Source organism: Prionailurus bengalensis, chromosome A1 (genome assembly GCF_016509475.1).
Source record: "Prionailurus bengalensis isolate Pbe53 chromosome A1, Fcat_Pben_1.1_paternal_pri, whole genome shotgun sequence".
Taxonomy (NCBI): Eukaryota; Metazoa; Chordata; class Mammalia; order Carnivora; family Felidae; genus Prionailurus; species Prionailurus bengalensis.
In genome coordinates, this window is record NC_057343.1 from 29477136 (window position 1) to 29504379 (window position 27244).

General features: G+C 37.9%; 2 protein-coding genes and 1 non-coding gene across 5 annotated transcripts in view; 2 read left to right on the forward strand and 1 right to left on the reverse strand.

Annotated features, from left to right (window-relative positions):
- The window catches only part of WBP4 (WW domain binding protein 4), a 65224-nt gene extending 47488 nt beyond the window's left edge, over positions 1-17736 (reverse strand). The window contains exons 1-8 of the mRNA XM_043579959.1: positions 17631-17736; positions 16616-16688; positions 14431-14493; positions 14218-14341; positions 10660-10827; positions 6920-6966; positions 6373-6448; positions 4331-4524 (exon numbers count right to left, since the gene is read on the reverse strand). Of these exons, the coding sequence (XP_043435894.1) occupies positions 4331-4524; positions 6373-6448; positions 6920-6966; positions 10660-10827; positions 14218-14341; positions 14431-14493; positions 16616-16688; positions 17631-17632 (747 nt within the window). The 5' untranslated portion in view covers positions 17633-17736. The remainder of the gene's footprint in view (positions 1-4330; positions 4525-6372; positions 6449-6919; positions 6967-10659; positions 10828-14217; positions 14342-14430; positions 14494-16615; positions 16689-17630) is intronic.
- Positions 17737-17877: 141 nt separating this feature from the next.
- ELF1 (E74 like ETS transcription factor 1) overlaps positions 17878-27244 on the forward strand; it is a 112294-nt gene continuing 102927 nt past the window's right edge. Inside the window, exon 1 of one of the 3 annotated variants that reach the window (XM_043579943.1) lies at positions 17878-18453. The gene's annotated coding sequence lies outside the window, so the exon portion shown is untranslated. The remainder of the gene's footprint in view (positions 18454-27244) is intronic. The other 2 variants (XM_043579898.1, XM_043579925.1) reach the window with 2 other exon arrangements.
- TRNAE-UUC lies at positions 18484-18555 on the forward strand. Its single transcript has one exon. It is a non-coding gene; the product is annotated as a tRNA-Glu (tRNA).

Here is a 27244-nt window from a genome sequence, read left to right on the forward strand (position 1 = left end):
TACTAAGGCTGGCTTTTAAAAACAACTGTATTAACATTCCACCATTAAAGACATACACTGGCCTTTTTAATACTCTTTTCTGCCTTCTCTCCTTACTTACATATTCTACAGTCATCTCCCCTTACACTGTACCTTTTCTGAATTTAATGCCATGTCATTAAACCTTTCTATACTCATTGTCTTTGTAAAGAACTCCCTCAACCTATCAGTCTTAACTGAAATCTGTCTTTACATTGAGGACAGTGCCAAAGCCTCAGTGGAGTCAATAACTGCTAACTATGAAATGAGAAAAGACACACCCTTGAGGGAGAAGCAGGTCCTATGGGAGCCCCTGGCTAGGGTTGGTATTCTTATGGCACCCCTTCATCTGGAATAACAAAGCCCTACGATCCAGTTTGGCAAAGGGACCATGCACTAGATTTCAGCCTCTTTTCAAAATGCACAACCATGTGTGGTGATCCTAGGACACTGTTCTGTAATTCTTTAAGTGGATATTAACTCATTCCCTCATGCTGCTCCATCATAAAGATAGGAAGCAGCATCTGCTTTTAGCATTCTCTTCACTGTTTCCAAGCTCTGACTTCTTTTTAATAACAGATTTTTAGAGATCATAATTTATGCTTTGATTCTAATGCAATGTAATAAATGCCTCCTCCTCTGGAGCATATATCACCTCCTATAGAGTTGTCTTCCATGCTTCCTTACATGAGCTAATGACCTTTGGCCACTATCCCATATACACTGATGTCTTTACCATATTTTTTATTGTTTTCTACCATGTTCTTTCTATTCAACTCATCATTTTGGACCTTAAAAATTCCCTAGCCTGTTTTGTGAGCCCCAAAATCAAGGACTGTGCCTTTTGCTATATTTCAGTCACCTAACGTTATATATTTTCCATCATACATAGCGCCTAGTACATAGGTAGTATTCAAACAGTAAATCCTCACATCTATGTTCCTTTTTAATTTGAATTATGTCATCACTCAAAAATGTCCCACTTGTGAAATTTTAAACTCTAAAAGTCCCCCCTTCTAACTACAGTAAGTTATTCTTCTGGCTTCCTCCCTTCCTTACCTCCTGTCTATAACCTCATTACCATCTCTAATGCCTTAACTTCTCTTTGTGTCCTTAGTTTGCTGACCTCATCATTACAGAGATCCACATCCATAGTGAATCATTTTATTTATTTTTGATCATTCTTTAAAACATTGGAAGTGTATTCTTTAATCCCCATAAACTACCCATCCCCCCACCCACTTTCCCTCTGGTAACTATCAGCTTATTCTCTATAGTTAAGGTTCAGTTTCCTGGTTTGTCTTTTTTTCCTTTGCCCATTTGCGTAGTTTCTTAAATTCTACATACAAAGGAAATAATATAGCATTCGTCTTCCTGTGACTGACTTATTTTGCTTACCATTATACTTTCTAGCTCCATCCATTTCTTTGCAAATGGCAAGATTTCACTCTTTTTTATGGCCAAATAATATTCCATTGTGTATATATACACTATATATACACATCTTCTTTATCCATGAGCACTTGAGGTGCTTCCATAGTTTGGCTATTGTAAATAATGTTGTAATAAACATACAGGTGCATGTAACCCTCTGAGTTTGTGTATTTTTTGGATAAATACCCAGTAGTGTGATTACTGGATCCTAGGGTAGTTCTATTTTTAATTTTTTTGAGGAACCTCCATACTGTTTTCCACAATGGCTCCACCAGTTTGCATTCCTAACAACAGTGTGAGGGGGTTCCTTTTTCTCTACATCCTTGCCAACACCTGTTTATTGTTTTTGATTTTAGCTATTCTGGAAGCTGTGAAGTGGTATCTCCTTGTACTTTTTAAAAAAATTTTTTTGTTTAATGTTTGTTTATGTGTGAGAGAGAGACAGAGTGTAAGTGGGGGAGGGGCAGAGAGACAGGGAGACAACAGAATCCCCAAAGTAGGCTCCAGGCTCCAAGCTGTCAGCACAGAGCCTGATGCGGGGCTCGAACTCGTGAACTACAAGATCATGACCTGAGCCAAAGTGGGACACTCAACTGACTGAGTCACCCAGGTGCCCCGCTCCTTATACTTTTTATTTGCATTTCCCTGATGATCAGTGATGCTGACAGATTTTACATCCTTCATTACAGAGCTCCATGTCCACAGGGAATCATTTTAGAAATATATATTTTTGCCTGCACCCTTAAATATCTTTGGTCCCATGACTGTCTATTGTATAGGACCTAAAAAATTTCAACACAGACTTATCCAATCATTGGTGTGTCAAGTGTTACTAAGAGGGGAAAAAAAAAATCACAGACTTCAAGTTGTATTACAAAGCTGTAGTGATCAAAAGAGTATGGTACTGGCACAGAAATAGACACTTGGATCCATGGAACAAAACAGAAAAGCCGGAAATGAACCCACAATTATATGGTCAATTAATCTTTGACAAAGCAGGAAAGACTATACAATGGGAAAAAGACTTTACAATAAATGGTGTTGGGAAAACCGGTCACCTACATGCAAAAAAATGAAACTGGACCATTTTCTTAAACCATACATAAAAAAAAATTCAAAATGGATTAAAAGCCTAAATGTGAGACCTAAAACCATAAAAATCCTAGAAAAGAACGTAGGTGGTAATGTTTCTGATATGGGCTGTAGCAACATTTTCTAGATATGTCTTCTGAGGGAAGGGAAAAAATACCAAAAATAAACTACTGGGACTATATCAAAATAAATAGTTTCTGCATAGCAAAGCAAACAATCAACGAAACTAAAAGGTAACCTACTTAATGGGAGAAAATATTTGAAGATGACACATCCCATAAATGGTTAATATCTAAAATACATAAAGAACTTATACAAACATCCAAAAAACAAATAAATAATTGAAAAAATGGGCAGAAGACATGAACAGATATTTTTGCAAAGAAGACATCCAGATGGCCAATAGACACATGAAAAGATGCTCAGCATCACTCGTCATCATGGAAATACAAATCAAAACTATGATGAGATCCTGTATGTGGTCTCAAAATACCCTCTCTCCAGCATCCCTTAATTTTCTTCACTTCTCAGGTCAGTAATGTCAACCATGAATCAATGCTATGTGTCATTTTTGCCTTGCCACCTGAGCTCCTGCTGGAAAGATCACAAAAGGAGGACTAACAATACTACAGAAATGACTGATTTTACTTTCTGGCTATGGCTGGGGACTCAGTACCACCTGTGAATCCTATTACTTGGTTCAATTCGTCTCACACCCCAGCTGAGTGACTGTTTCAATCCATTAGTGTTGTCAAGCTCTTCAAAGCTCCTCACTCTCAGCAAGCAATCTTAATTTCTTTATGAATGAGTAAACTAAGGCTAAAAGGGTATGACTCTCAATTTCTTCCCTGATACCAACTCATCCATAGTCCTACTTCTTAAAGGAAAACCTTATCTTCTTACCGAAAATGAGTTTATTCCTTGCTCCATGACCAGCCTGCCTACCCTTGTTGGTATCCCCTTTCTATCTCCTTTGTGGAGTCCCTCTTAACACATCACCACCATAAACCTCTCATGATTAAGAGTCAATGTGCAGCCATCAGCCTGTCAACTAATTTCTACTTTTCATTTCATATCCAAACCACATATACACCGTGAAACAGTTGTCCTTCCTCTAAAATCTTTTTTTAATTTTTATTCAAATTCCAGTTAGTTAATATATAGTATAATACTAGTTTCAGCTGTACAATACAATCCGAGTTCCACCACCCCAAACTCTGGTAGAACTGCAGGAAGGGCTTAAGGCCTTCTTTATTGTAAAATTCAATGGACATTTTTCTTTTCCTTGACCTAATTAATCCTTGATGTTCTCTATTCCTTTGGCTTCTTGGATATTAGATTTTGCTTCTCTGTATAACTTTCTAGCCACTCCTTTCATTGTGGGCTCCTCTTTCCCTGCCAGTCACTGAGACGTTTAATGTTACCCAAAATCATTTTCCTAGGTTATCTCACCCAATCTGAGATTTAAATTACTACTAGTAAGCTGATAATACTCAAATTAGTAGTTCTAGCCTAGACACTCAACCTTGTATGTTCAGACAGCTCTCTGGATGTTAGAGATGTTTCAAACTTAGGAGGTCTAACTCCTAATGAGGAGAGGACAGTTAATGAGGACAATTAACTGACTGTCTTGCTACCAAACGGATACTAATAAATGGTAATAACCATCTATCCATTTGCTAAAAATACATGTCTTGGTTTTATTTCTATCTTCCACCAGAAAACTAGGTAAGTCTGCCAAGCTTTAAATTGTTACAGTTTTGTAAAGAATAAAACAAGAACCTACCTTAAACTTTATTTTTGGCTTTTGTGTTTCTGTAGAGGCCTCTCCTTTTTCTGCTTCCTGCTCCCCATCAGAATCACTATGAGAATCTGATGATTTGGACTCTTCTAGGGTATCAAGTGACTTTTCATTGATTTTACTAGAAAGCAGGTCGCCAGAATGTGGAATGAAATCATCAGGTTTTTCCCATCTGGATTCTATTCAACACATTTTAATAGTCGTGTTATTTACTTATTACCAATTCTATTCAGAAATAACTCCCGATATAACATTCCCTATCACTTAAAACACATTACTTTTTTTAACCTTTTTTTTTTTTTTTACAATATAGTATTAAATAACAACATTGCATCTATTTCCCACCATCATTCATTTAAGAAGATAACTTAAAATAAGAGTTTCCAAAGCTCTTGCTCTTTTACCTTTTAGAAGCTGATTTCAATCTGGATTCTCTAGATGTGTAACTAAGGAAAGAGACCTAAGAATTGGGCAATACCTTCTAAAGACTCTCATAACTTACCCCAATATGTGATATTGAACACATATCAGATTTCCTAGAATTTATAAATCTTTATTTATCACAAAGATTTCCTGGGATTCTCACAAAGTGAAATCATACAGTGAAGATCTGAATGAATATAATTTGTCATTTTTATACTAGGAAAAAAATAATCTCCACTGAATTCTACTGCCATCCAGTGGTCTAGAAATGATAGCATTTCTAATTATCTTGCAGTTATTCTCTATTTTTCATTTAATAAAAGGAAAAGGGATTCTAAGATTTACTGCCCAACTGAGACAGTTTTTAAGAGTGAAAGGGGCTCTATTAATAATTATACTCATCTAGACATAAACTGGAACTGTTTGAGGGCAAATCAATTTGTCTCTCATTAAAGAGGATGGTTTCTGGGGCACCTGGCTGGCTCAGTTGGTGGAGTGTGCAACTCTTGATCTGGGGATGAGTTAGTTTGTGCCCCATGTTGGGTGTAGAGATTACTTAAAAATAAAATCTTACAAAAAAAAAAAAAGGATGCTTTCCAACATTAATAAAAACATTATTTCCTTATCTATATTTCACATAAATAAAAAAACTTTCAGGAAGTAAATAACTTAAGCACCTACTATGTATCAGGTACTGTTCTGAGAACTATAGATACTTGACCCTCATGACCAAAGACAGTACATATAATCACTTCTACTTTACATAAGAGCAGCTACAGGTTTAGTGACTTGCCCACAATCATACAGCTGCTAAGGGAAGAAGCTATGCATTAAACTCAGATCCAACTCTCTAGCTGTATCACTATATTATTTTATCTTTAGAAAGACTCAGTACTGCAATCTTACTGAGATAGAATGATTACTATCACTGGGCAGGCTAGGTATCTACTTGGAGGCTAAGAAGGCCTTTTCCCCCTAGAAGATTTAATGGTATGTAGAGGGTTTTCGATAGTAGAAATTTAATTAATAAAGTCTCCTAAAGTTATATTGATACTATACACATCCTGGTAAATTTAATTATAGTAGAAACTAAATACAATTACTTGATAACCCATTTTGAAAAACCTACATAATAACTAGGTAACAGTAGTTATATTTTATATTCATATAAACCAAAACGTTATTGAATTAGTAAAAATGAAAATTTGACAATCTCAGCCACTGCTAAAATAGCTTGTTTTGATTTTTAGAAAAGGAAAAAAAGGCAAGTTGAATTAGATGATTTCTAAGATACCTTCCAAGTTAATGATTATACTCCTATAACAGTCACAATAAAAATCAATAATGGCAGTGAAAGTAAAAATGATTTTTAAAATTTGTGAATGGGGTATCAATCGAGAATAACAAGCAGTACAATATATTATAAATGAGAATCTTTCTGCTTTTCTATTGTATTGTTTTCAAACAACAAAAAGTAATACATACTTGCTATAGAAACATGTTTATCACTATACTAAAACCCCCCAAGTTCCCTTTATCAGCAGGCTACTAAGCAGTTTCAAGTACAATTCTATATAGTTAGAATAATCAAAGGTAATACTTACCTCCTGTTTCTGTATTATAATAGTAGGTATAACCATCTTCGCTTAAACCTTCTACCCAAACAGTCTTCCCTGCTGTCTATTGGGAGGGGAAAAAAAAAGCATAAACTGAAGACAATGATGTAGTTTTACTATGTTAAATAACTAAGGCAGAGTCAACTACCTTTCCTTTTCTCTTGACACCAGGAGTTAGGGGTGACAGTACTGACTATGGTCAGGAAGCTTGGTTTGTGTTAATACTGAGCTAACTCTCAGGGAGAGACTATCTCACCTCTGAAAGCCAGGAACAATTCTTTGCAGACGGGTAGGGACATCTGAATGGCAACTGACTGTCAATCAACTGATATTTGCCCTACATGGAGTTTTTAGGTAGATACCACTTTTCTTCTTCCACCCAGCCTTCTCACAAAAGAATTAAAGAAATAAAGGAACAAAGTGTGTAGAAAGGGCTTATTTGGAAGAAAATTAGCTTATGATAACTCTATAAAAACCCCGGGAACCAATCAGTTTAAAGAATAAAGCAAAGACACTATCAATGTGCTTCAGTTACCTTTTTTAAGTTTCCTTGAAATCCTTCAGGTCTCTCCCACTGGGATGCTTAAAGCAAAATATATTGCATTTACAAAATTTTTTCGCTTAAAAAGAAGAAAAACTTCAAAAAATTTGGCAAAAATTTACAAGATATTCAATGTGTACAAAACACTGCATATCTATAATTAAAAATATAATTGAAAAATAAAAAGAACATATATCCCAGTAATACTGTATAGAACACATGTGAATAATATTTAACCAAGATGGAAGAACTGAATGAAGGATTAGAAATTACTGGTACTTTCAAAGGAATTATTAGAGCCAGGTAGGACTTCTCCTAAAGACTTCACGGAATTCAGGCTTGAAAAGTTTTTAAGTTTTTTATTTATTTTTTTGTTAGTAATCTCTACACCCAGTTTGGGGCTTGAATTCACAACCCAGAGATCAAGAGTCACATGGTCTTCAGACTGAGCCAGGCAGGCACCCCAGAGTTGGTAAGTTTTGAAGGTATGAGATGGCAGTTTAACATCCTGGGGAGGGGAAAGTGAGGGACAGAAAGAAGGACTCAGAAGAGGAACAAGATGAAGGATGCAGGAAAAAATAAGTACAGGTGACCCTTGAACAACAGGAGTTTGAACTGCATGGGTCCACTTATAAGCAAATTTTTTTCAATAAATAAACTGAGAAATTTTTTTAGAGATTTGTGACAATTTGAAAAAATTAGATGAACCATGTAGTTTAGAAATGAAAAAATTAAGAAAAAGGTATTACTGTAAGAATACAGTATACAACACATACACAAAATATGTGTCAATTGACTGTGTTATCTGTAAGGCTTCCAGTCAACAATAGGCTATTAGTAGTTAAGTTTTTGGGGAGTCAAATGTTATAAAATACCCTATGATCCTGTAATTCCACTACAGACATATATCCAAAGAAAATGAAACACTAACTCGAAAAGATATACGTACCCTATGTTTATTGCAGCATTTATTTATAATAGCCAGGATGTAGAAGCAACCTAAGTGTTCACTGATAGATGAATGGATAAAAATGTGAGATACATAGCTCTCTCACAACTCTCTCTATTACACACACATGCACACACACACAATGGAATATTACTTCGCCATAAAAAAATAAAATAAAATTTTGCCATTTGTGACAGCATGGATGAACCTAGAGAATATTATGCTAAGTGAAGTAGGTCAGGCAGAGAAAGACAAATACCATATAATTTCATTTACATGTGTAGTCTAAAAAAACCAACAAAACAAATCAGACTCTTAAATACTGAGAATTGGTGGTTACAGAATGGGGGAGAAGGAGGATAGATAAAACAAGTGAAGGGGATTAACAGGTTCAGAGTTCCAGTTATAAAATAAATAAGCCATAGAGATGAAGAAAAGTACAGCAAAGGGAATACAGCCAATAGTACTGCAATAATGCTGTATGGTGACTACACTTGTGGAGAGCATCGGTTAATGTACAGAATTGTCAAATCACTGTTTCGTACATCTGAAACTAATGTAACATTGCATGTCAGCTGTAGTTTAAAAAAAGTTATAAGGAGATTTTCAGTGCCCCTAATACCTGTGTTGTTCAAGGGTCTTGCTGAGAACAAGAGTATATACAGTAGGATGGCAGACAAAGGAAGCAGACAATAGGATTTAGAGGGAACACATAATTAGTAGTTTCAATGTAAATTTGAGCAAGACTGATGATCTCTAGCATACAATCATGGTTCACTGCTGAACTATCTCACATGCACTTCTCTTAAGGCTCAGTGCAAACGGTGAGTGATTAATACTATTCCTATGTAGTCCCAATACTGTGATTCTAAAAATCATAACAATTACAATAATACTTGTAACCCAAGGTTTTCTTCATGGTTAACTCTGATCTCATTTCCTTTCTGATCATTCTTACTTAACTTTTTTCTGGCTTTCCTTCTTTCCATTCCTTTAATATATGTACTACCCACTCTTAGTATTTCTTGTTCTCTCCTTTCTCCTTGTGATCTCATATACTCCTAAAAGTTAATATATTATCTCCATTTGTAGACTCAATTTCTCTAATTCCAGACTCTAATCAGCTGAATGTTACCACGTGAATGTTCTAGAGGTACCTTGAACCTCAACATACCAAAAACTGAATTCATTATGTCCCACTTTCACTTACTCTTTCTGCATTTCATACCTCAGTAAATGGCAGCATTATCCTCCTAATCCTCCATGATATGGCACCAATCTATTTTTCCAGCCTCTTTCTTCTGCTAGGACATCTTCAAAGAACTGTGTGTTTTACCTCCACCAGATGACTATTCCCTAAACTTTCAAACTTTTTAAAGCTTCATATCACACCTGTTTAGATAGCTTGCTTTACCCTTATAACAACCTAGTATATAATCTTTTTTCAATCAATATCTATAAACTGTCTGTACCATGCTAGGCCCTGTGTTTGGTGCCAGGGATGCAAATAGTGAATAAGACATCATTCCTGATGCTCTCATCTGTTTGTTTTTTTTTAATATTTATTTATTTTTGAGAGAGAGAGAATGTCTGTGCACATGTGGATGAGAGACAGACACAGGGAGACAGAGACCCAAAGCCAGCTCTGCTGCTGACAAAAGAGAGCCTGATGCAAGGCTCGAACTCACAAACTGTGAGATCATGACCTGAGCCCAAGTCAGATACTTAACTGCCTGAGCCACCCAGGGCCCGCCTGATCCTCTCATCTTACAGATCAGCTCAAAAGCAATTTCTGTGATGATCTGTCAGATCCACATAATCACAACTAATACCTCAGTATACTGAGTTCCTTTATAATCTTACTTATATCTCTATACTGTAACACTTTAAAATTCCTCCTTTTATCATGCTTATTTCTAACCTTAAATTTTATGTTTCTGAGAGTAAGATGCTTCATAAATGTACAAAAAATGTTATTTATCTCAGAATTTATATGGAACAAAAATCCCCAATACATTTAGTTTTAAAGGAAAACAAAAAAATGTTTTTGATATTCTCACTTGAAAATACCATTATGTATTTTATTAGAAAGTGATACCCAAAGCATTAATCTGGGGTGGAGGGGGTAGTTCTTTACTAGGTAATCAAGACAGCTACATAAAAAAAGAAAATGGCTTCTGGTTCCCAGTCCACTTTTGGATAGAAAAATCTTTCTGACAGAGTATTTTAAGAACCCCTGCAATTTGCAAAGTGGACCTGAAACGCCTTACTTCTATGTAAAATGTTTTATTTTATTTCCATTTAGTTCATAGTTTTGGGAAGTTCTGAGAAAAATATAGTTTTAACTTATTTGTAAGGAATCCATTCTTAAGGCTTTAATGAAGTATGATGTTAAGTCATTCTAAGAGGATAATATATATGTATGTATAACTATATACTTATTTGTATACTTATTTATTTATTCATTTACGTGAGGTGGGGGAGGAGCAGGGGGGAGTGAGCAGGAAAGGGACAAAGAAAGAGGGAGAGAGAGAATCCCAAAAAGCTTGCCAGACTCAATCTCGGGAACCATGAGATCACGACCTAAACTGAAATCAAGAGTCAGATACTTAACCAACTGAGCCACCAAGGTGCCCCAAAAAGGGTATTTAAAGGGCACATAACTTTTTTACTATTGTGGCAAAGATGTAAAGCTACACTCTTCTACTGCTTAAATGTGCTAATATTAACACAAAATTAACTGTCAGTTATTATTCCTTACTATTTCTATGCCTAAATGACCTACCTCCTGTGATGAGATCATAATAGTAATGGTAACCCTCAGAGGTTATGCCTTCTACCCATCTTCCCTTTGAAGGGTCTTTTTTCCTCTTCTTCTTTTCCTTCTGCTGATTTGATGCAGAGGTTGGCGGGACAGTACTTGTTACTGGTGATATGCTTGGTTCTGAAATTTCTAAAGAAAAAGACATAAGAAAGGTGAAGTACCAATGCAACCTTTTTTTCTGGTATAAGACAATACTGTTATTTCAATCAAAAGCTTGACAAGAAGATTCTTTTGGGAACTTCATAGGTTATTATAAAGCTCATCTGGAAAACCAAATATGTACAAATACCCATAATTATAAAAGAGAAATGCTAAGGGGAAGCTCTTCTACCAGATATTAAAACTTACTCTGGTTAATTACTTGGAAAAAAGTAAAGCTATTCCCCAATCCATGGTCCCTCCCATGTCTTGATATTAATCTTTGGCATCAAAAAACACATGAAAAAAAAAACATGAAGTAAAATAATGTTAAACTTAACTAGATACAAATCCAAATATTCTGTATAGCAAAAATTAAAAAAAATAAAAGAATATACTATGTTAATTATAATGGAGTTAAGATTTAAAAAAAAAAAGAAAGACAAATAATAAACATTTACAACAAATATGACACGGGGTTAATGTTCATAGCAAAGATCCCTTATAAACAAATCCAACATTCTAACAGAAGATGGACAAAAAGTACAAAGATAATCAAGACAATACATACATTCACCAATATTCAAAGAAACATAAATAAATGTAATTTTCCTCTGCATTAGATCAGTAAGTACTGAAAAGAATAATCAAATACAGTTAATCTAATCCATTAGATATTTACATGGGCGGGATAAGAGTAGTTTTAATGGCTTTAATTTTTTGTAAAAACATTAGCCAGTTATTACCAAATAACTTAATAAGTTATTTCTACAAAAGTATAAATTAGCCCAACATTTCTGGAGACAGCTTGGTATCAGCTATCAACATATAAAATATACTCATACTTCAATTCTGCAGTCTTACCTCTAGAGCTTAAACCTACAAAAATAAATGTGAAAACATGCCTGCATACGGGTGCTCACTGAAGCATTCTTTCTAACACTGAAAACTCTAAGCAACCTAAATGTTAGGAAGAGAAATCCCACTTTTATGGCATTTTATACCCTTTATTAAACACTTGCTACAAATGGTCTATAATAAACAGTTTATACCATTACATTATTTAGTTTTTATGAAAATCAAAGGTTGTATAGCTAGCAAATGACAATTCTGGTGGATTCCAAAGCCTGTGCTCCTAACCACTCTGTAGCCACTAAAAATGATGTACGTCCTTAATTGTTTAAAGGAAAAGAAGTACTTGACATATCATTGAAGGAAAAAATGAGACAACCTCCAAAAAACTGTAACATAAAATTTGGAGTATAACTTAAGAAAGAAAATTCTAAAGATGTTTGGGAAAATCTTAAAAGCAGTTAGTTTTTAAAACTCTTTTTTCTTTGTACTGCATTATTATACTTTTAGAGAAATATATACCCTATTTAGGCAAACAAGGCTATGAAAAATATTTAATAAAAAATTCTATTTAAACACATTTAAATACAAAATGCTAAGATTTATTTGCTCACAGGGCAGCATAACAAAACTTCCCAATCCATGTAATTGATGAGATCAATTTTCAACTACTCCTCTTTAATTCTGCAGGAACACCTTCATCCTTTTTCTCCTTTAAACATACAGTTTTATCCTTTATTGGAAATACAGCCCCGACCCCTTCCTTTTAATTAACAATGTCTAGGTTAATATTTTTAACACATGTATTTTTTTTAAAGTTTTTTTCTTTTTATTTATTTTGAGAGAGACAGCATGAGTTGGGGAGGGATAGATAGAGGAAGAGAGAGAGAATCCTAAACAGGCTCCATGCAGCCCGATGTGGGGCTTGAACCTGCGAACTGTGAGATCATGACCTGAGCCTAAACCAAGAGTTGGATGCTCAACCGACTGAGCCATCCAGGTGCCCCTAGGATAATATTTTCAAAGTCTGGTTACAACTGTCCTTATCTGATGAGGGCAATGCCAATTAACTTCTTATTCTGCTTAAAAACTTCACGGAAAGAAGTTTTCAGAGAATAAACAATACCATTCCAGGTTGACTATCTCAACTATTATGCAAGATCAACAACTGGGACTGCTTATCTGCCTGGTTTAAGGACAGTGGATTTGTCATGGAAGAAATGCTGACAGAAATGTTCCCGAGTTAAAGCCTAAATTCATCAACAAGATACATACACTGTACTTAAATAAATGCCTTTTATCTGGAACTGACTTCTCCTCAAACCTTCAGATTATTTACCTTCTTGGTGACTATGTGGTTAAAAAAGGTATCCTTATATAAGAATTATATGTAAACTGGTCTAACCACTATGGAGAACATATGGAGGTTCCTCAAAAAAATAAAAATAGATCTATGATCTGACCCACCAGTTCCACCTCTGGGTATATATCCAAAGGAAATGTAAATAGGATTTCAAAAAGATATATGCACTCCCACACTTACTGCAGCATTACTCACAAGAGCCAAAGTATGGCCATACCTAAATGCCCATCAACAGATGAATGGACAAAAAAGATGTAGTACATATATATAATGGAATACTATGCAGGCACGAGAAAGGAGGATATCCTGTCATTTGCAACAACATGGATGGACCCTGAGCATAATATGCTAATACATGAGACAAGTCAAAGAAAAGACAAGCATACTGTATGATATCACCTGTAAGTAGAATCTAAAAAAAGTCAAACTCCTAAAAACCAGAAAGCAAAATTGTTGTTACCAGGGAATAGGGGATTGGAAGGGTTAAGGCTGATATTGTTTAAGGATACAAACTGGCAAGAAGTAGTAAGTATATAAGCCATAGAGATTTAATACACAGTATAATGAATATAGACAACAAATACTGTCATTAGGTAATGTGATAAATACTGCTAAAGCAGCAATCACATTATATATAAATGTATCAGAATAACACCTGCATACCTTAAACTTACACATGTCAAATTTACATGTCAAATTTATCCAATTAAAAAGGTTATCTACCTTCTAGTGGTAAAATCAGTAAATTTGTCCACAAAAGGCTAATTTATTATAACCCAACTATATAAACGAACATAATTTATAGTTTTGACCATATGGATAAAGTGAATAGTGGGTATAATGAAAGGCCTATTTTTTAATGAATAGTTCCTTTTAGCCAAATACCTAAAACACTCAATTGTCTCTGAAATGAACACTGATCTAAAACAGAACTAGGAACTAGCTAATTACCAAAATGGTATGGTTGTGAATGAAGGTGTTAAAAGATGAAGCTTTAAAGTAAAACAAAGTGCAGGAGTAAAGTCCCACAGTCTAAATAGAGCTATGATGCACAGGAAAAGCACTAAGCGTATACCCTGAGTGTATAACCTCTTTATGGAAACAATAAAAGCTCACTTAGCATGACCTCTGATGTTAGTTTTAAAACATGCTGGCTGCTTTTTTACCTGACTCTAAGCCAAGTCTTTTCAAATCCTCTTGGTAGGCTTTCAGGGCAGCTGCCTCCATTGCGGCAAACTCCTTTGATGCCTTTTCTTCTTCCTTTGCCTTATCCAGGCTTTTCTGTTTAATCTATGGAAGACACATATAAAAGTGAAAGCCAGGTGAAGGACTGATATTTACACAGAAAAATTAGCAAAGAAAGAAATAAACTAAATTACCTCACTGATCCTCTTTGCCACATTTTCCTTATGATTCTTTCCTCTTTCGTGAAATTCAACACTCTTGAAAATGAATAAAAGAGAAAATGCAAAGGAAAGCTACGTAAAATATCATAATGTTCATACTAAATAAGTCACAGTAAATTTGGGAATGTAACATAACAAGATTGAAATAAAAAATGATTAACAGGAAAAAGAAGAATAATTTTAAAGCAAATTAGACCTTTTTTTATCAAATGATGCTAGGGAACTGAACCATGTTATTTATTATCATACCCTCTGACCAGCTTTTCTTTGGTGCTTAAAATAAACTATGATGACCATATCAATGAAGAAAAATACAAGATACCCTTGATGACTAATCCAGTGAATATGATTGTAATGAGGGCTCAAACAAAACAGGAAGCCAAAAGAGGAGTAGAAAAAAAACTTCAAGAAACACCTCTCAACATAAAAAGTCAAAACCAGTTAAGTCCCTAGAATTTGTACTGCTCTATTTGCCACATTAGGCAAGGGACATAGAGAATAAACAATAATCCTTAGAACCTTATTCCTCCAAATTGGGAGAAAAGTAGACAGTAAAGGATTCCTCCTAAATTGTAAACAAATACATTTACAGAATGTGGTAATGATACAAAATGTAAAACTCCTGTGAAAGACAATTTGGCACTATCTACCAAAATTTGGCTGCCGGCATAAAGAATAAAGCTCCCTCTATGGAGAAAGCTCTAGGATCTACTGTTCAATGAAGAAAACTAACTAACAAACACAAACCACACTAAACTATGAAGGATAGTGTATATGGTATCTTACATTTTATGTACGTTGGAATAGAAGCCTCTATATACATACAGAAACAATGGAAAAATTAGACAAGAAAATGAAAAAAGTGGCAACCTACAAAGAATGACGGTAACTGGATGGGACAGTGGAGCGAGTGAATGTTATTACCTATTTAAAACAGCCAGGAATGCTCCCTAAATTACAAATGTCTGGTTGTATACAGTAAGGAAGTTTGGGTAAAATTTCTACAATTCACTAAAGTGAATTCCTCTTTAAATGGTAACAGTGTAAAACAAATGTTCATCTTCTGTTTTTCATATACTGGTTTTCCTAAATTATACCACACAAAGAATATTAAAGGCCCATTCAAAAGACATTAATTTTGCTTCTAATTAAAGGGCAAATCAATGTATATTAACAATCCAAGGATAAGAAAGACATTCTAGAATGGATTATTTACCCTTTGTGACTCCTAAAATTCATTCAACTGCTTGGGTAGCTGAAGAGAAGAGAAACTACCAGTAACATGCATAGATTTCAAAATTTCTGGCATTCATGTGTAAGGAAGGCCTAAGTTAAACAAGATAGTTGAAAACTTCAGCAACTACTCAAAAGACCAAATACCCAGACAAAACCCTGAAGAAAAACACACCCAAACTCCTTGTAGACAATAATAAATATCTACCAAAGAAATACAACACTACTAAAGATGGGACTACTATTTTTTTGTGCATGCAACTCTATCAAGTAAAAAGGAGATGAATATATATTTCAAAAATACACTGGTATTTACGTACTACATACATATTGCTATGACATGTATTTGAAGGGGGGAAATCAGTGATGCTTTTGTTTCATGTCTTAAAAGCTTAATCTACATTAAGAGACACAGTAGTAAAGTGCTTAACAAAGCTATTTTCATATCCCATGAAAGAGGTAATGATATTCTTTAAAATGTAACCATTTATAGCTATAAAATTCTGCAAATATATTTAATTAGAATAGAAAAGATACAAGATAAACTACAATAATTGCTCCTTTTTACACATTAAGGGCTTTGTCCTTTTGTTTCTTTGTACACGATAGTAGATAGTATTACAGATAGTATTACAAACATCGTGTGGCTAAACACGGATGAGATTACCCACTCAATGTCCATTTCCTGAATGTCACTGAAGGACCATAGAGAAATAATTTGGCTTACTATATAATCAAATTTAAGCTGATGAAAAAGAAGGAAGCTCACAGCTCTCTTACAAGAAATGAAAAGACAACAGAAATCCTTCAACTTTGAAAAATCAAGAGCAATATATATGAAGGTACTTTGTAAATGCTGAGTTTAGACAAAAAGGAACACGTGAATAAAATATTATTAGATTCTCTTATAGTGTAATTATCATACAGGCCTATTGTCCGCTATCCAACACTTGCAGTAATCACAGAATTTCTTTGGTTGCGACTTCCAGTAGTCTGCCCTGAAAAAGGTAAAAACAAGTCTAAGGTTATTTATAATATAAAAAGGTAAAATTGTGTATGTTTTACATTTTCTTAGAGTTTCAATCATAAGCCCCTGTTACTGAATGTTGTCTTATTTTATTATTTATCTCACTGCAGCAGTTAGTCGAAATTGTTGCCAGTAAAAAGGAAAAAAGTCTGCACCGGATTTAAAACTCCCTTACATAAAACTGTTTTTAAAAAGTTTTTTTTTTTTTCATTTGCCATGAGAAATAAGAAACATCTTGGAAAAGATTTATCTTCTTTACGTCTTTCTGGCATTTTGGGAAGCTGTTGTAATGGGAGGCCTGAAAAAACTCAAAGTTTGCTTTAAATCAAGTTCTTTCCATTAAAAGAGCAAAGAACAAGACTCCTCAGGTGAGAGACTGTGGTTCCTCCGGGACTATCAGTTAATACAATTTGTTCTCGAGCCTCAGGGCAAGAGAGAGTTGGAAAAGCCGAGACCTCTCAGCCGGCAAGACTTAAAAAAGAGCACGCTAGCCAAGACTGGCCGTTTCTACCAGGCGGAGGAGGGCAGCCGTGGCCGAAGTCCAACCCTAAAGTTTCACAACACCCCACGTTCAAGTGCTACGGCATCGAACAGGGTGCTAGCGACCCCCAACAGTGCAAGTGAGCACCCGGTTGCTTCCCGGGAGGCAGTCTAACCCCAACTGGCCGCCAGCCTCCCTCCCCAAGCCCGTGCTTCAGGCCCCCAAGGCGCTCCGCAGGGCAGCATTTCTACCCGCCCAGAGAACCGGCCCGGCCTGTCTGGTGACAGTCCCGAGCGAGTTAAGAACACCTCCGTCACGCCTCCAGCCGAAAGGAGGAGGTGGGGAGGGATGGTGGTGGAGTGCGAGACCCGCGGGGAAAGGGCCGCCCAGAGAAACAGCACTTCGTTGTTTAGAGCCTGAGACCCGACTCACATGACTGGACCAGCCGCTCCGCGCGCCGCCCCCGGGTCCGGCTCGAGCTCGTGTTCCCCGCGCGGGGCGAGGTGAGGCCCGGCCCGCCGCGAGGCCCACCCGAGCCTCCAAGCCCGGACACCTCCCTCTTTCCCCGGGACCAGTGTTCCACGGTTCCCAACTACGGGTGCCCAGGCGACTCAATCCGCGTTCGAAATCTCCTCCTCTTCCCCTCCCCCTACAGGGGCGGTACTCCAGGATCCTGAGAGGTGGGGTCGGTATAAAGGGGTTGAGGTCACCGAGAAAGGGTGAAAGCGCGACGGGACTTGAGCTGAAGGACGGGAACCTCACGCCTCAAGTTCCCGAATCATCCCGACTTCACTCTCTCTCTTCCCCTGGGATCCAGAACCTCCACCCTTCTTCTAGGCTCGCTGGCTCGTGGCCAAGGAGCTCGCGCGCCGCCTCCGCCCCGAGCGCAAACAGCTGTTCCCCGAGACGTCGCCGCCCTCAACTTTGCCAACTAGTCCGCACGCCCTTTGACCAGCGGAGCAACCCGGACCTGTAGGCTGGGGGCCGTTGGCGGAGTTAAAAAAAGAAAGGTGAAACAGCTGGTTTCGGGGCCGCGAGTTGCTGGGCTTTGCCTCAGAACTTTCCGGAGGCGGCGGAGTGGCCCCGCCCCGCCCCCGCGACGCCCGCGCGCACGGGCTGTGCTAGTTTCTTCGCTCCGAGAGCGCGTGGGCAGCGGCGGCGGCGGCGGCGGCGGCTCCAGCGGCGCAAAGGCGACGGGGGGAGCGGCGGCGCGGGCAAGTGGAGCAGAGGCAGCGGTAGCGCCTGCGTCTGTCAGGTGAGTCACGGCAGTGTCCCTACCAGCACTTCCCATATGGTCTAGCGGTTAGGATTCCTGGTTTTCACCCAGGCGGCCCGGGTTCGACTCCCGGTATGGGAATGTCGTAGCTTTTTTTTTTTTTTTTTTTTTTTTAAACCGAATGAGGGATCTCACTTATTTTATTTTCAGTAGCTCTGGCTTTCTACTTGTCTCCTTCTCATGATGAGTTTGTGAAAAACGAGCATTAGTGTAGTTGTTAGCGACTCCGTTACCCGTGCTGCGCCGGGCTGGCTGGAGGAGCGAGTGCGCTCAGGGTACCCTCGCTTCCCTCCTCTGGCTGGCGGGGCTGAGCCGCGAGGAAGGAGTTTCACTTTCCCAGGGGCTGCCCGCCCGCTCCTTCGCCCCGAGTCGTCCTTTCCCAGACGCTGGCGAGGTGATGATTAACTCTGGCCTCGCCTTATCTCCTCCCAGCGCCCCCCTGGGGCCCACACCCTCCGCGGCCGCAGTTTTCCGACGGTCCCAGGCGACGCGGGGGCGTGTTCGTCCCCTGCCCGCCACGAGCCCGCGCCCCTTTCGGAGCCCTCGTTCTCATTCCGCCGGCTGTTGTTCACGGGAACCCCCCCCCCTCGGCCCCCGGCACAAAGCCTCCTGTCGCGGGGCACGCGGCGGCGAGGCGGTCTGGCGTGCTTCGGTGCCCGCGGGCGCGCTTTCCCGTCCGCGCAGCTGCCCGTCACCGCCCGACCGGCCGCGTGTCCACCCGGCTCCCGCAGCGGCCAGCTCGTCCCAGCTTGACCTCGGGGGCGCTGGTCGCAGCTCAGAAAAGTACCGCGGACTCCAGAGCCACAGGCTCGAGTGCCTGTCGCTGCCTGGGAAGGCCTCTGGGGAAGGGAATGCGCGTCCCCCCCCCCCCCACCCCGCTTTAAAGCGCGCGCGCGCACATGTTGCGGAGGAAAAAAAAACTCCACTACGATGAGATGCCTTTCAAGAAGAAATTTAACTTTCCAAAGGGTCTAACGTTTTGAGCGCCTCTGATAGAAAATCTTGGGGTGGAGGTGGGGCTTGGAAGAGAGAAAATTGGCTGAAGACTGGGGAGGGGATGTTCCAACAAAGTTTCACTGTATTTTTAAGTATAGAAGCCCTGTGTTTATTACAAAGAAGGGGCAGCTGTGTCAGCAGCATGTGAGCTGTAAATGAAACAAAAGCGTTATCTTAAATGCAAGCTGAAATTAGAAAAGGGGGTGAGCTATAATGTTTAGTCCATTGGGCTTCTGGGAACAAATAGAGAAGGAAAAAGTGGCTCTTGTGGATGGGTTTCTGGTCAGTGCCATTACTAAGAGCAGATGATTGGGTGGTTAGTGTGCGCATTCCCAAACTTTTATATTTTGCCGGCACAATGAGTTTTGAAACAATCTGTTAACGTGATCCGCATGATTAAGGATTAATCACTTTTATATTGTAAATAAACTCCCAGAACTAGAAGTATTTTATATATTTTTTAATTCAAATGTTTACACCAAGCACCATCACATGCTTTTGAAAGTTACTGTTGTTGACGTTGGTGTAAGTTGTGGGTACAACACTGAATGTAATTGTGTTTTGGCTCCTGTCATTAGCTTGCGATTGACTTTTTGTGGATCTTTCACCTTCTCTGTACTCTGGGTTTACAGCCATAAATTCTTGATAATACGTATCACTCCAAAACTTTAGATAGAATGGCAAGGATTGTTGAGCATTCTTGAATAGGTAATGTGAGTGGGAAGGGTTCATTTTTTTTTATTTTTTTATTTTTTGGAAAAGTTTCATTTAAAATGAAGAATGGGATCATGTCATTATTGAGAAACTACTGAAGACTTTGGTCTGAATTTGGGTGGAACGAAGCCCCCTTCCTCGTGTCCAGTGAGGGCTTAACTCTTGACTTTACATTTTGTGATGATTTGGTATCATACTGTACCTAACGGTGGTAAAATGGATGTGATTTTCAGTTGAGCACCCAGGAATTGCAAATAGCTTTGTGTATACTTGAAGGTATGCTAAGGGCAGGAGTTTGGTGACGGTATTTCTCAGATTCATGTATTGTTATAGACCAGGCCAAAGAAGGTATCTGAGTTGCAGAAGTGAGTGCTACAGAAACCCAGAGGTGAGATGTCAGTTCTGTTCAGGAAAGAGGACTGGAAAGGAGAGGTAGAAGGGAGAGTATTTGTCCTGGACCTTGGAGAACTGGTTGGATTTCTCCTGGTGGAGAATGTGTCTCCTAAAGCTGAGGGGAGTTGAGGGTGGGGGAGCTGGGGAGAGTTGGGATCAACAAGTATGAAGTTGGCAAATAGTCTGGACACAGTGCTTGGAGTGAGAGGCATGTCGAAGAGAATTTCACCTTAATAAATTTTGACGAGGTGAGAGGTTTTTTTTTTATCAAAGGAGTGGTGTTTATGTGACCAGAGTTTTAACAACCCTTTTCCTTTGAAAAAAACCAAGTAGAGAAGTAACATGTGAAAACTTACTGTTTTAAAAAATTCAAGTACTATAAACATGTGCCCATAGGTTTTGTTTACTAGTTGAATATTAACTTTTAATAGAATGAGAAAAGCAGTCAGAATTCAATTTGAAAAAATGAAATCTAAGTTTAAATCATGAGAATTATTTGCAATTATATTCTTACTAGCTTGCTTTATTGAAAATGACCTTAATATTCTAAGACTGAGGTGCTAGTTACTGTCAGTAAGGCATACACCTTAAATAGGTTAAGACTAGGTGATAAATTTGTGCTCTTGCCTTGTTACTAAAAGGCCATTGGTAGTCACATTTTAGGTGTTCTCTCCTGGACCACAGAATAAAGTGATACTAATTGAACTGCATTTATTTATTTATTTATTTTTTTAAATGTTTATTTATTTTTGAGAAAGAGAGACATAGAGTGCAAGCAGGGGAGCGGCAGAGAGAGGGAGGACACAGATTCTGAAGCAGGCTCCAGGCTCTGGGCTATCAGTACAGAGCCTGATATGGGGCTCAAACTCATGAAGCGTGATATCATGACATGGGCCGAAGTCGGCTGCTTAACCGACTGAGCCACCCAGATGCCCCTTGAATCACATTTATTTACCCAAATGGCCTCTTTAATCTTTGGTACTGTTAGATGCAATCAGAAGATATGTGACAGTTTAATAAATATTTTCACAGATGAACACCTATCTTTAAAGAAATACAAAGGATTGAAAAGAAATACAAGGGGTGGTGGCATTTTAAAATCCAAAGACGTTATTGTGGTCTCTGAGGCCCAATATCATCTGGCCTCTGCTTACCTCCCCAACTTCATCTCCTGCTTTCTCTGCCTCTTCATTATGCATCAGCCACACTGGCTTCCTTTTTGTTCCTTGAACGTGCCAAACTTCTTCTTTTATCACTTTTATTTCTAGCTGTTTTCACTGCCTGGAATATCTCTCCTCCAGCTTCATATTTCAGGTCAACCTTACTTTCTCAGTGAGGTCTTTTTGACCACCCTTTTCTTTTGGTTACATTACTCTCTTGTTTTCTCCTTTTTCTTAGTTATCTGAAATTAGCATGTTTGTTTCTATTTATTTCTTTTTCCACTAGAATGTAAGTTCCATGAGGGTAAGGATATCACAGAGTGAGATCATTCTTATTCTTTAAGATTCGAGCAAAAGTGAATACATTAGAACCCTCATATAGTGCTGGTAGACATGTAAAATGGTACAGTCACTCTGGAAAACGGGATGGCAGTTCCCTCAAAATGTTAAACATAGGATTACAATACGACCCAACAGTTCCATTCCTAGGTATATACCGAAGATAAATTAACACATGTCCGCAAAAAAATATGTACACACGTTTATAACAACATTATTCATAAGCAGAAAGTAGAAACAACCCAAATGTCTATCAACTGAATAAATAAAATGAGAATGTATCCATACAGTCAAATATTATTTGGCAATAAAAGGGAATGAACTGGTACATGACACAGTATGGATCAATCTCAAGACCATATGCTAAGTGAAAGAAGCTAGGCTCAAAAGACCCCATTTTCTATGATTCCATTTATATGAACTGTCCAGAATTAGGTAAATCTAGAAGAGAAAGAGTATAGTTTATGGTTGCTGAGGATTGAGGGCAGGGGACACAGTGGTTAAAAGGCATGAGGAGTAACTGCTAATGTAGGTATAAGGTTTCTTTTTAGAGTGGTTGAAAGGTCTTAAAATCATTTAATTATCTAATAATGATAATGGTTGCACAACTGTAAACTAAAAATCATTCAGCTCTACTCTTTGAACGGGTGAACTTTGTGATGGTATGTAGATTATATCAACAAAATTGTTAAAAGATTGAAGCAAAAAACATGTAATATTACATTTTACATTTAGCATTTGGATAGTATTTTTAAAATGTTAATGGAATAATTTAACACTGCAATTCTAGCTCCTAGATAGTCCAGGAACGTATCAAGTGTTCAATAAATAACTGATGAAAGAGGGTTAAAGTATACAGATAATTATGATGCAATGTATAGTGTGATAAAATGCTCAGATAAATGCCCATAAAAGCCATGGGTTTGAAGGTCTCTAAAATATCACATCTGGATTCACGTGAAGTGAATGGGGAGAGGCCTCTTCTAGGAGGCAACATTTGAGATGGGCTTTGAAGTCTGGTTAGGCTTTTGCTCATGGAGATGATACGGTGAAAGGCAAAGCATTAAGAAGGAAGCAAGCAGGAGCAGAGGCACATTAACAGTTTGTAGCACATTTTGGCTGAACTGAGGGTACATGTAGGATAGGAATAGGAAATAAGGCTGCAAAAATAGATTAGGGCTTGTAGCAGACAATGTCAGTGCTGGCAGATCTCTGGTATCTTTATCATCCCCCTCAACCACTAGTGTGTTTCCAGTGGCCCATACTTGTGGAGAACTGGAAGTGCTTGGGGGCTTATCCCCTTACCCCTAACAACTTTGAACTCAAAACTGTCCAGTAAAGAGAATAACTTTTAAGCAGGAACTTTGACTTATTCTCTTCTGTATCATCAGCACCTGGAACAGTGCTTGGCACTTGGAGAACATTTAGAAGTGTTTGAATGAATGAATGAAAACCAGGATGTTGGAAGGTCTGTTCAAAGTAAAGTTTATTTTACAGATCCCCTTGACTCTTCCAGATCATTTAGATAGATTTTGGAAGGTTCTGGTTGTGCAGGTCTTTGAATTTGGGATAAGGAATTAGCTGGGAGAAGAGATTTCTTGTGTTTTGATGAAATTAATTTGGTAGTAGTGTGCAGGATAAACTGGAGGCTGGAAAGATTGTGTCTTCCTATTCCTCTTCTTGCTCTCACTCACCCTTTGGGTCAGGCCTTAACTAGGGTGGTGGCGGGAGAATACAAAGGATCAGATTTTAAAAAAAGGCACATTGAAGGAAAAATTGAAGATGTCAGGAAGTAAGCATTCCTAAAAGAAATAGAGCAGTTAAAAAGCATAGACTTTTTTTTTTTTTTTTTGCTCCTAGGGTTGGTCAGACAGGAAACTATTATTGCCCACCTGTATGTGCATGTGTCTTTTTGAATACTAAAATTGTACATTAAGTCCAGAGACAAATTTAAGGCTGTCAGACTGCCACCCTGTGGACAGTATGAATTGTGATAAAACTTCATTCATTTGAAATTCACTATTTTAGAGCTGATTATGGTTCTTCCACATCTGTATTTGTGGGTTATGGTAATTGAAAAGTAAAATTAGTTTTCTGAGCTTTTTCAGAGGCTTTTAGAGAAGGGGAGTTTAAAATACAATCAGTTGTTTAAAGTTACAAAGAAATTAAAGAATGCTGTTTAGATACCTCTTTGCTCCAGAAATTTCCTATCAAAGAGTGTGTTTTTTAAAACATGATGGCATGTTGTAAAATAGTCTTTTTTTCTATTGTACTAATTTTTTCATCCTATGTTATAACATGGTAGATTTTGAGAGTTCTGTTTCTTGAGAAATATGTGAAACTCCCCACCCTCCCCCTTTTCTTTGGCTAAGTGAAAGTGACCTTCCCTTCTCATTTTTTGTAGAGTTGGATTTTATTGTTAGAAGTTCTTCGTGCTTTGATGAATTGCCTTAATTGTATTTATGTAAACAATTTGGATTTTGTTCTGTGTTACTTATGTAGAAGGGCAGTCTGCTCACAAATTAAACTGGTGAGCTAGTTTGCATCAAAATGAAATCATGATTGTGAAAGACTTATTTGCTCTCTGCAACTCAGGAAATGGTTCTGTCTAGAACTCTACAAAATAAAACTTTCCCAGCAGAAGAGCTGTTTTTCAAGCCTAATGTTGTAAATGGCTTGTATTCCCTGAGGTGTCAGGAGGGGTGGAGTGGCCATTTAGCGCTTGAAATTTGTGTTAGCAGTAAAGCAGAATTGAGCTGAAGCAGAATTCTGAGGTCAGCAATTGTGCATGCTTTCTGAATGTGATATCCAGTCTGAGGAGAAGAATGAAGAAGTATCATCTGGACCCCCAGCCCCTTAAGTTACCTGATACTTCATCTTAGGGACCTTACATTTTGGTAATGAAGAGATTTTCAAATTGAGTGTTAATGATTTAAAAAAAATTTTTTTAATGTTATTCATTGTTTAGAGAGACAGAGCGCAACTGGGGGAGGGGCAGAGAGAGAGGGAGACACAAAATTTGAAGCAGGCTCCAGGCTCCAAGCTGTTAGCACAGAGCCCCATGCAGGGCTCGAACTTATGAGGCCTGAGATCATGACCTGAGCTGAAATTGGACGAAGTTAGATGCTTAACCGACTGAGCCACCCACGTGCCCTGAGTGTTAATGATTTTAAATAATTAAATTTTCTCTGAGTTTTTTTCAAAAGTGTAGCATGACACACACATATAATATACTTTAAATTGTTTTATTTTATTTAACTTTTTCAAAGTGAATGTATGGGATTGAGGGTGACCTTTATAAATTTTTTTTGCAACATTGTTTAAAAAGTTTATTTTATTCATTTTGAGAGATAGAGACAGAGGGAGGGAGAGAATCCCAAGCAGCCTGAACGCTGTCAGTAGAGAGCCTGATGTGGGGCTCGAACTCACAGACCATGAGATCATGACCTGAGCCGAAATCAAGAGTCGGAAGCTTAATCAACTGAACCACCCAGGCACCCCTGCAACATTTATATCTCATATTCTATAGTCGATGTATATATACTTTGTAATTTAAGTCTTCATTTAGGTGAAGAATTACAAATGTTTACCTAGGTTTACAAGGTATATTGCTCAGTAAAAAAACAGTGTTATTTAGGGGCACCTGGGTGGCTCAGTCGGTTGAAAGGTCTGATTTCGGCCCAAGTCATGATCTCAGAGTTTGTGGGATCGAACCCCACGGGGGACTCTTTGCTGACAGCTTGGAACCTGGAGACTGCTTTGGATTCTGTGTCTCCCTCTCTCTCTGCCCCTAACCCACTTGCATTCTGTCTCTCTCTCAAAAATAAATAAATACTAAAAAAAAAATTTTTTTTTAAAAGTGTTATTTAGATATTGTTTAAGGAAAGTAACTTTCAAAATACTTCATGGTTCATTTGCTCCTTTCCTAAGTATTGGGACAAAGAGCTAGTAAAGTTAGAGATGGATTTATGTTTGTTTTTTTTTTTTTTAATTTATTTATTTATTTATTTAAAAAAAATTTTTTTTCTCAACGTTTATTTATTTTTGGGACAGAGAGAGACAGAGCATGAACAGGGGAGGGGCAGAGAGAGAGGGAGACACAGAATCAGAAACAGGCTCCAGGCTCTGAGCCATCAGCCCAGAGCCCGACGTGGGGCTCGAACTCACGGACCATGAGATCGTGACCTGGCTGAAGTCGGACGCTTAACCAACTGCGCCACCCAGGCGCCCCTGATTTATGTTTTTTAATATTGAGTGGTTTCATCATCATCATCGCTTTTAAAACTATAAATGACATTAAATTTCTATAAAAAGCTTTTAGTTGGATATTTAGTCTGAACTTAAGAAACTTTGTTATTGTTCAGTGTCTGCCTTTTTATGCTGGAATGGTGACTATTTCAGGAATAATGGTAGTTAACGTTTTCTTTTACTTTTTACATCTGTAAATATAAATGTAAATTTAAGACATTTTCATAAACGTAAATATAAAACCCTTTGTTCTCTGAAAAGTAATTCCAGCCTAGGTTAGTTGAATTTTGTTAAGTAACCACTATTTCATAAGTTTCTGTGAGTGTGTGTGTGTGTGTGTGTATGCGCAAATTTAAAAGTTTACATATGAGTGCAGACCACTCACTATTAAATAAATAACTTCTATTTAAAACTTTTTTTTTTTTTTTTTTTTGCTTTATTTTAGTTCTCTGGGAAGGTACTTAACTAGTGACTTCTACATTCAGACAGTCCTTATAGTCTTAAATCTTTATTTGTAGTTTAATCTTTTAATTTAGTTAAAGTTTCTTTTGGACTTAAAATCCCAAGACCAGGATGCATTTCTGGTTTAGGATGTGTTGATATATTGCTTTGTGTGAAGCTTTTTATTTGTTTCCAGATTTAATTATATAATTCAAACTCCCAAAATTCTAATGGGATTTGTTTTACTATGACTTTCCTGACATCTGTGTTTATCACTGATACTCCCTTATGCCAAGAAACACAGATGACCCTATTAACTGGGAAGGATGGGGCCTTGCTACTCAATCACCCCCTGAGTAAGGCAGGCAGTCACCCCAGTTGTAAGAGCTGAAGTAGAAAGGAAGAGTGTGACAGAAACAGATTGACCTCAGGCGGACTCCTAGCACTGTGGGAAGGTACAGGGGTGCACAGAAGCACAG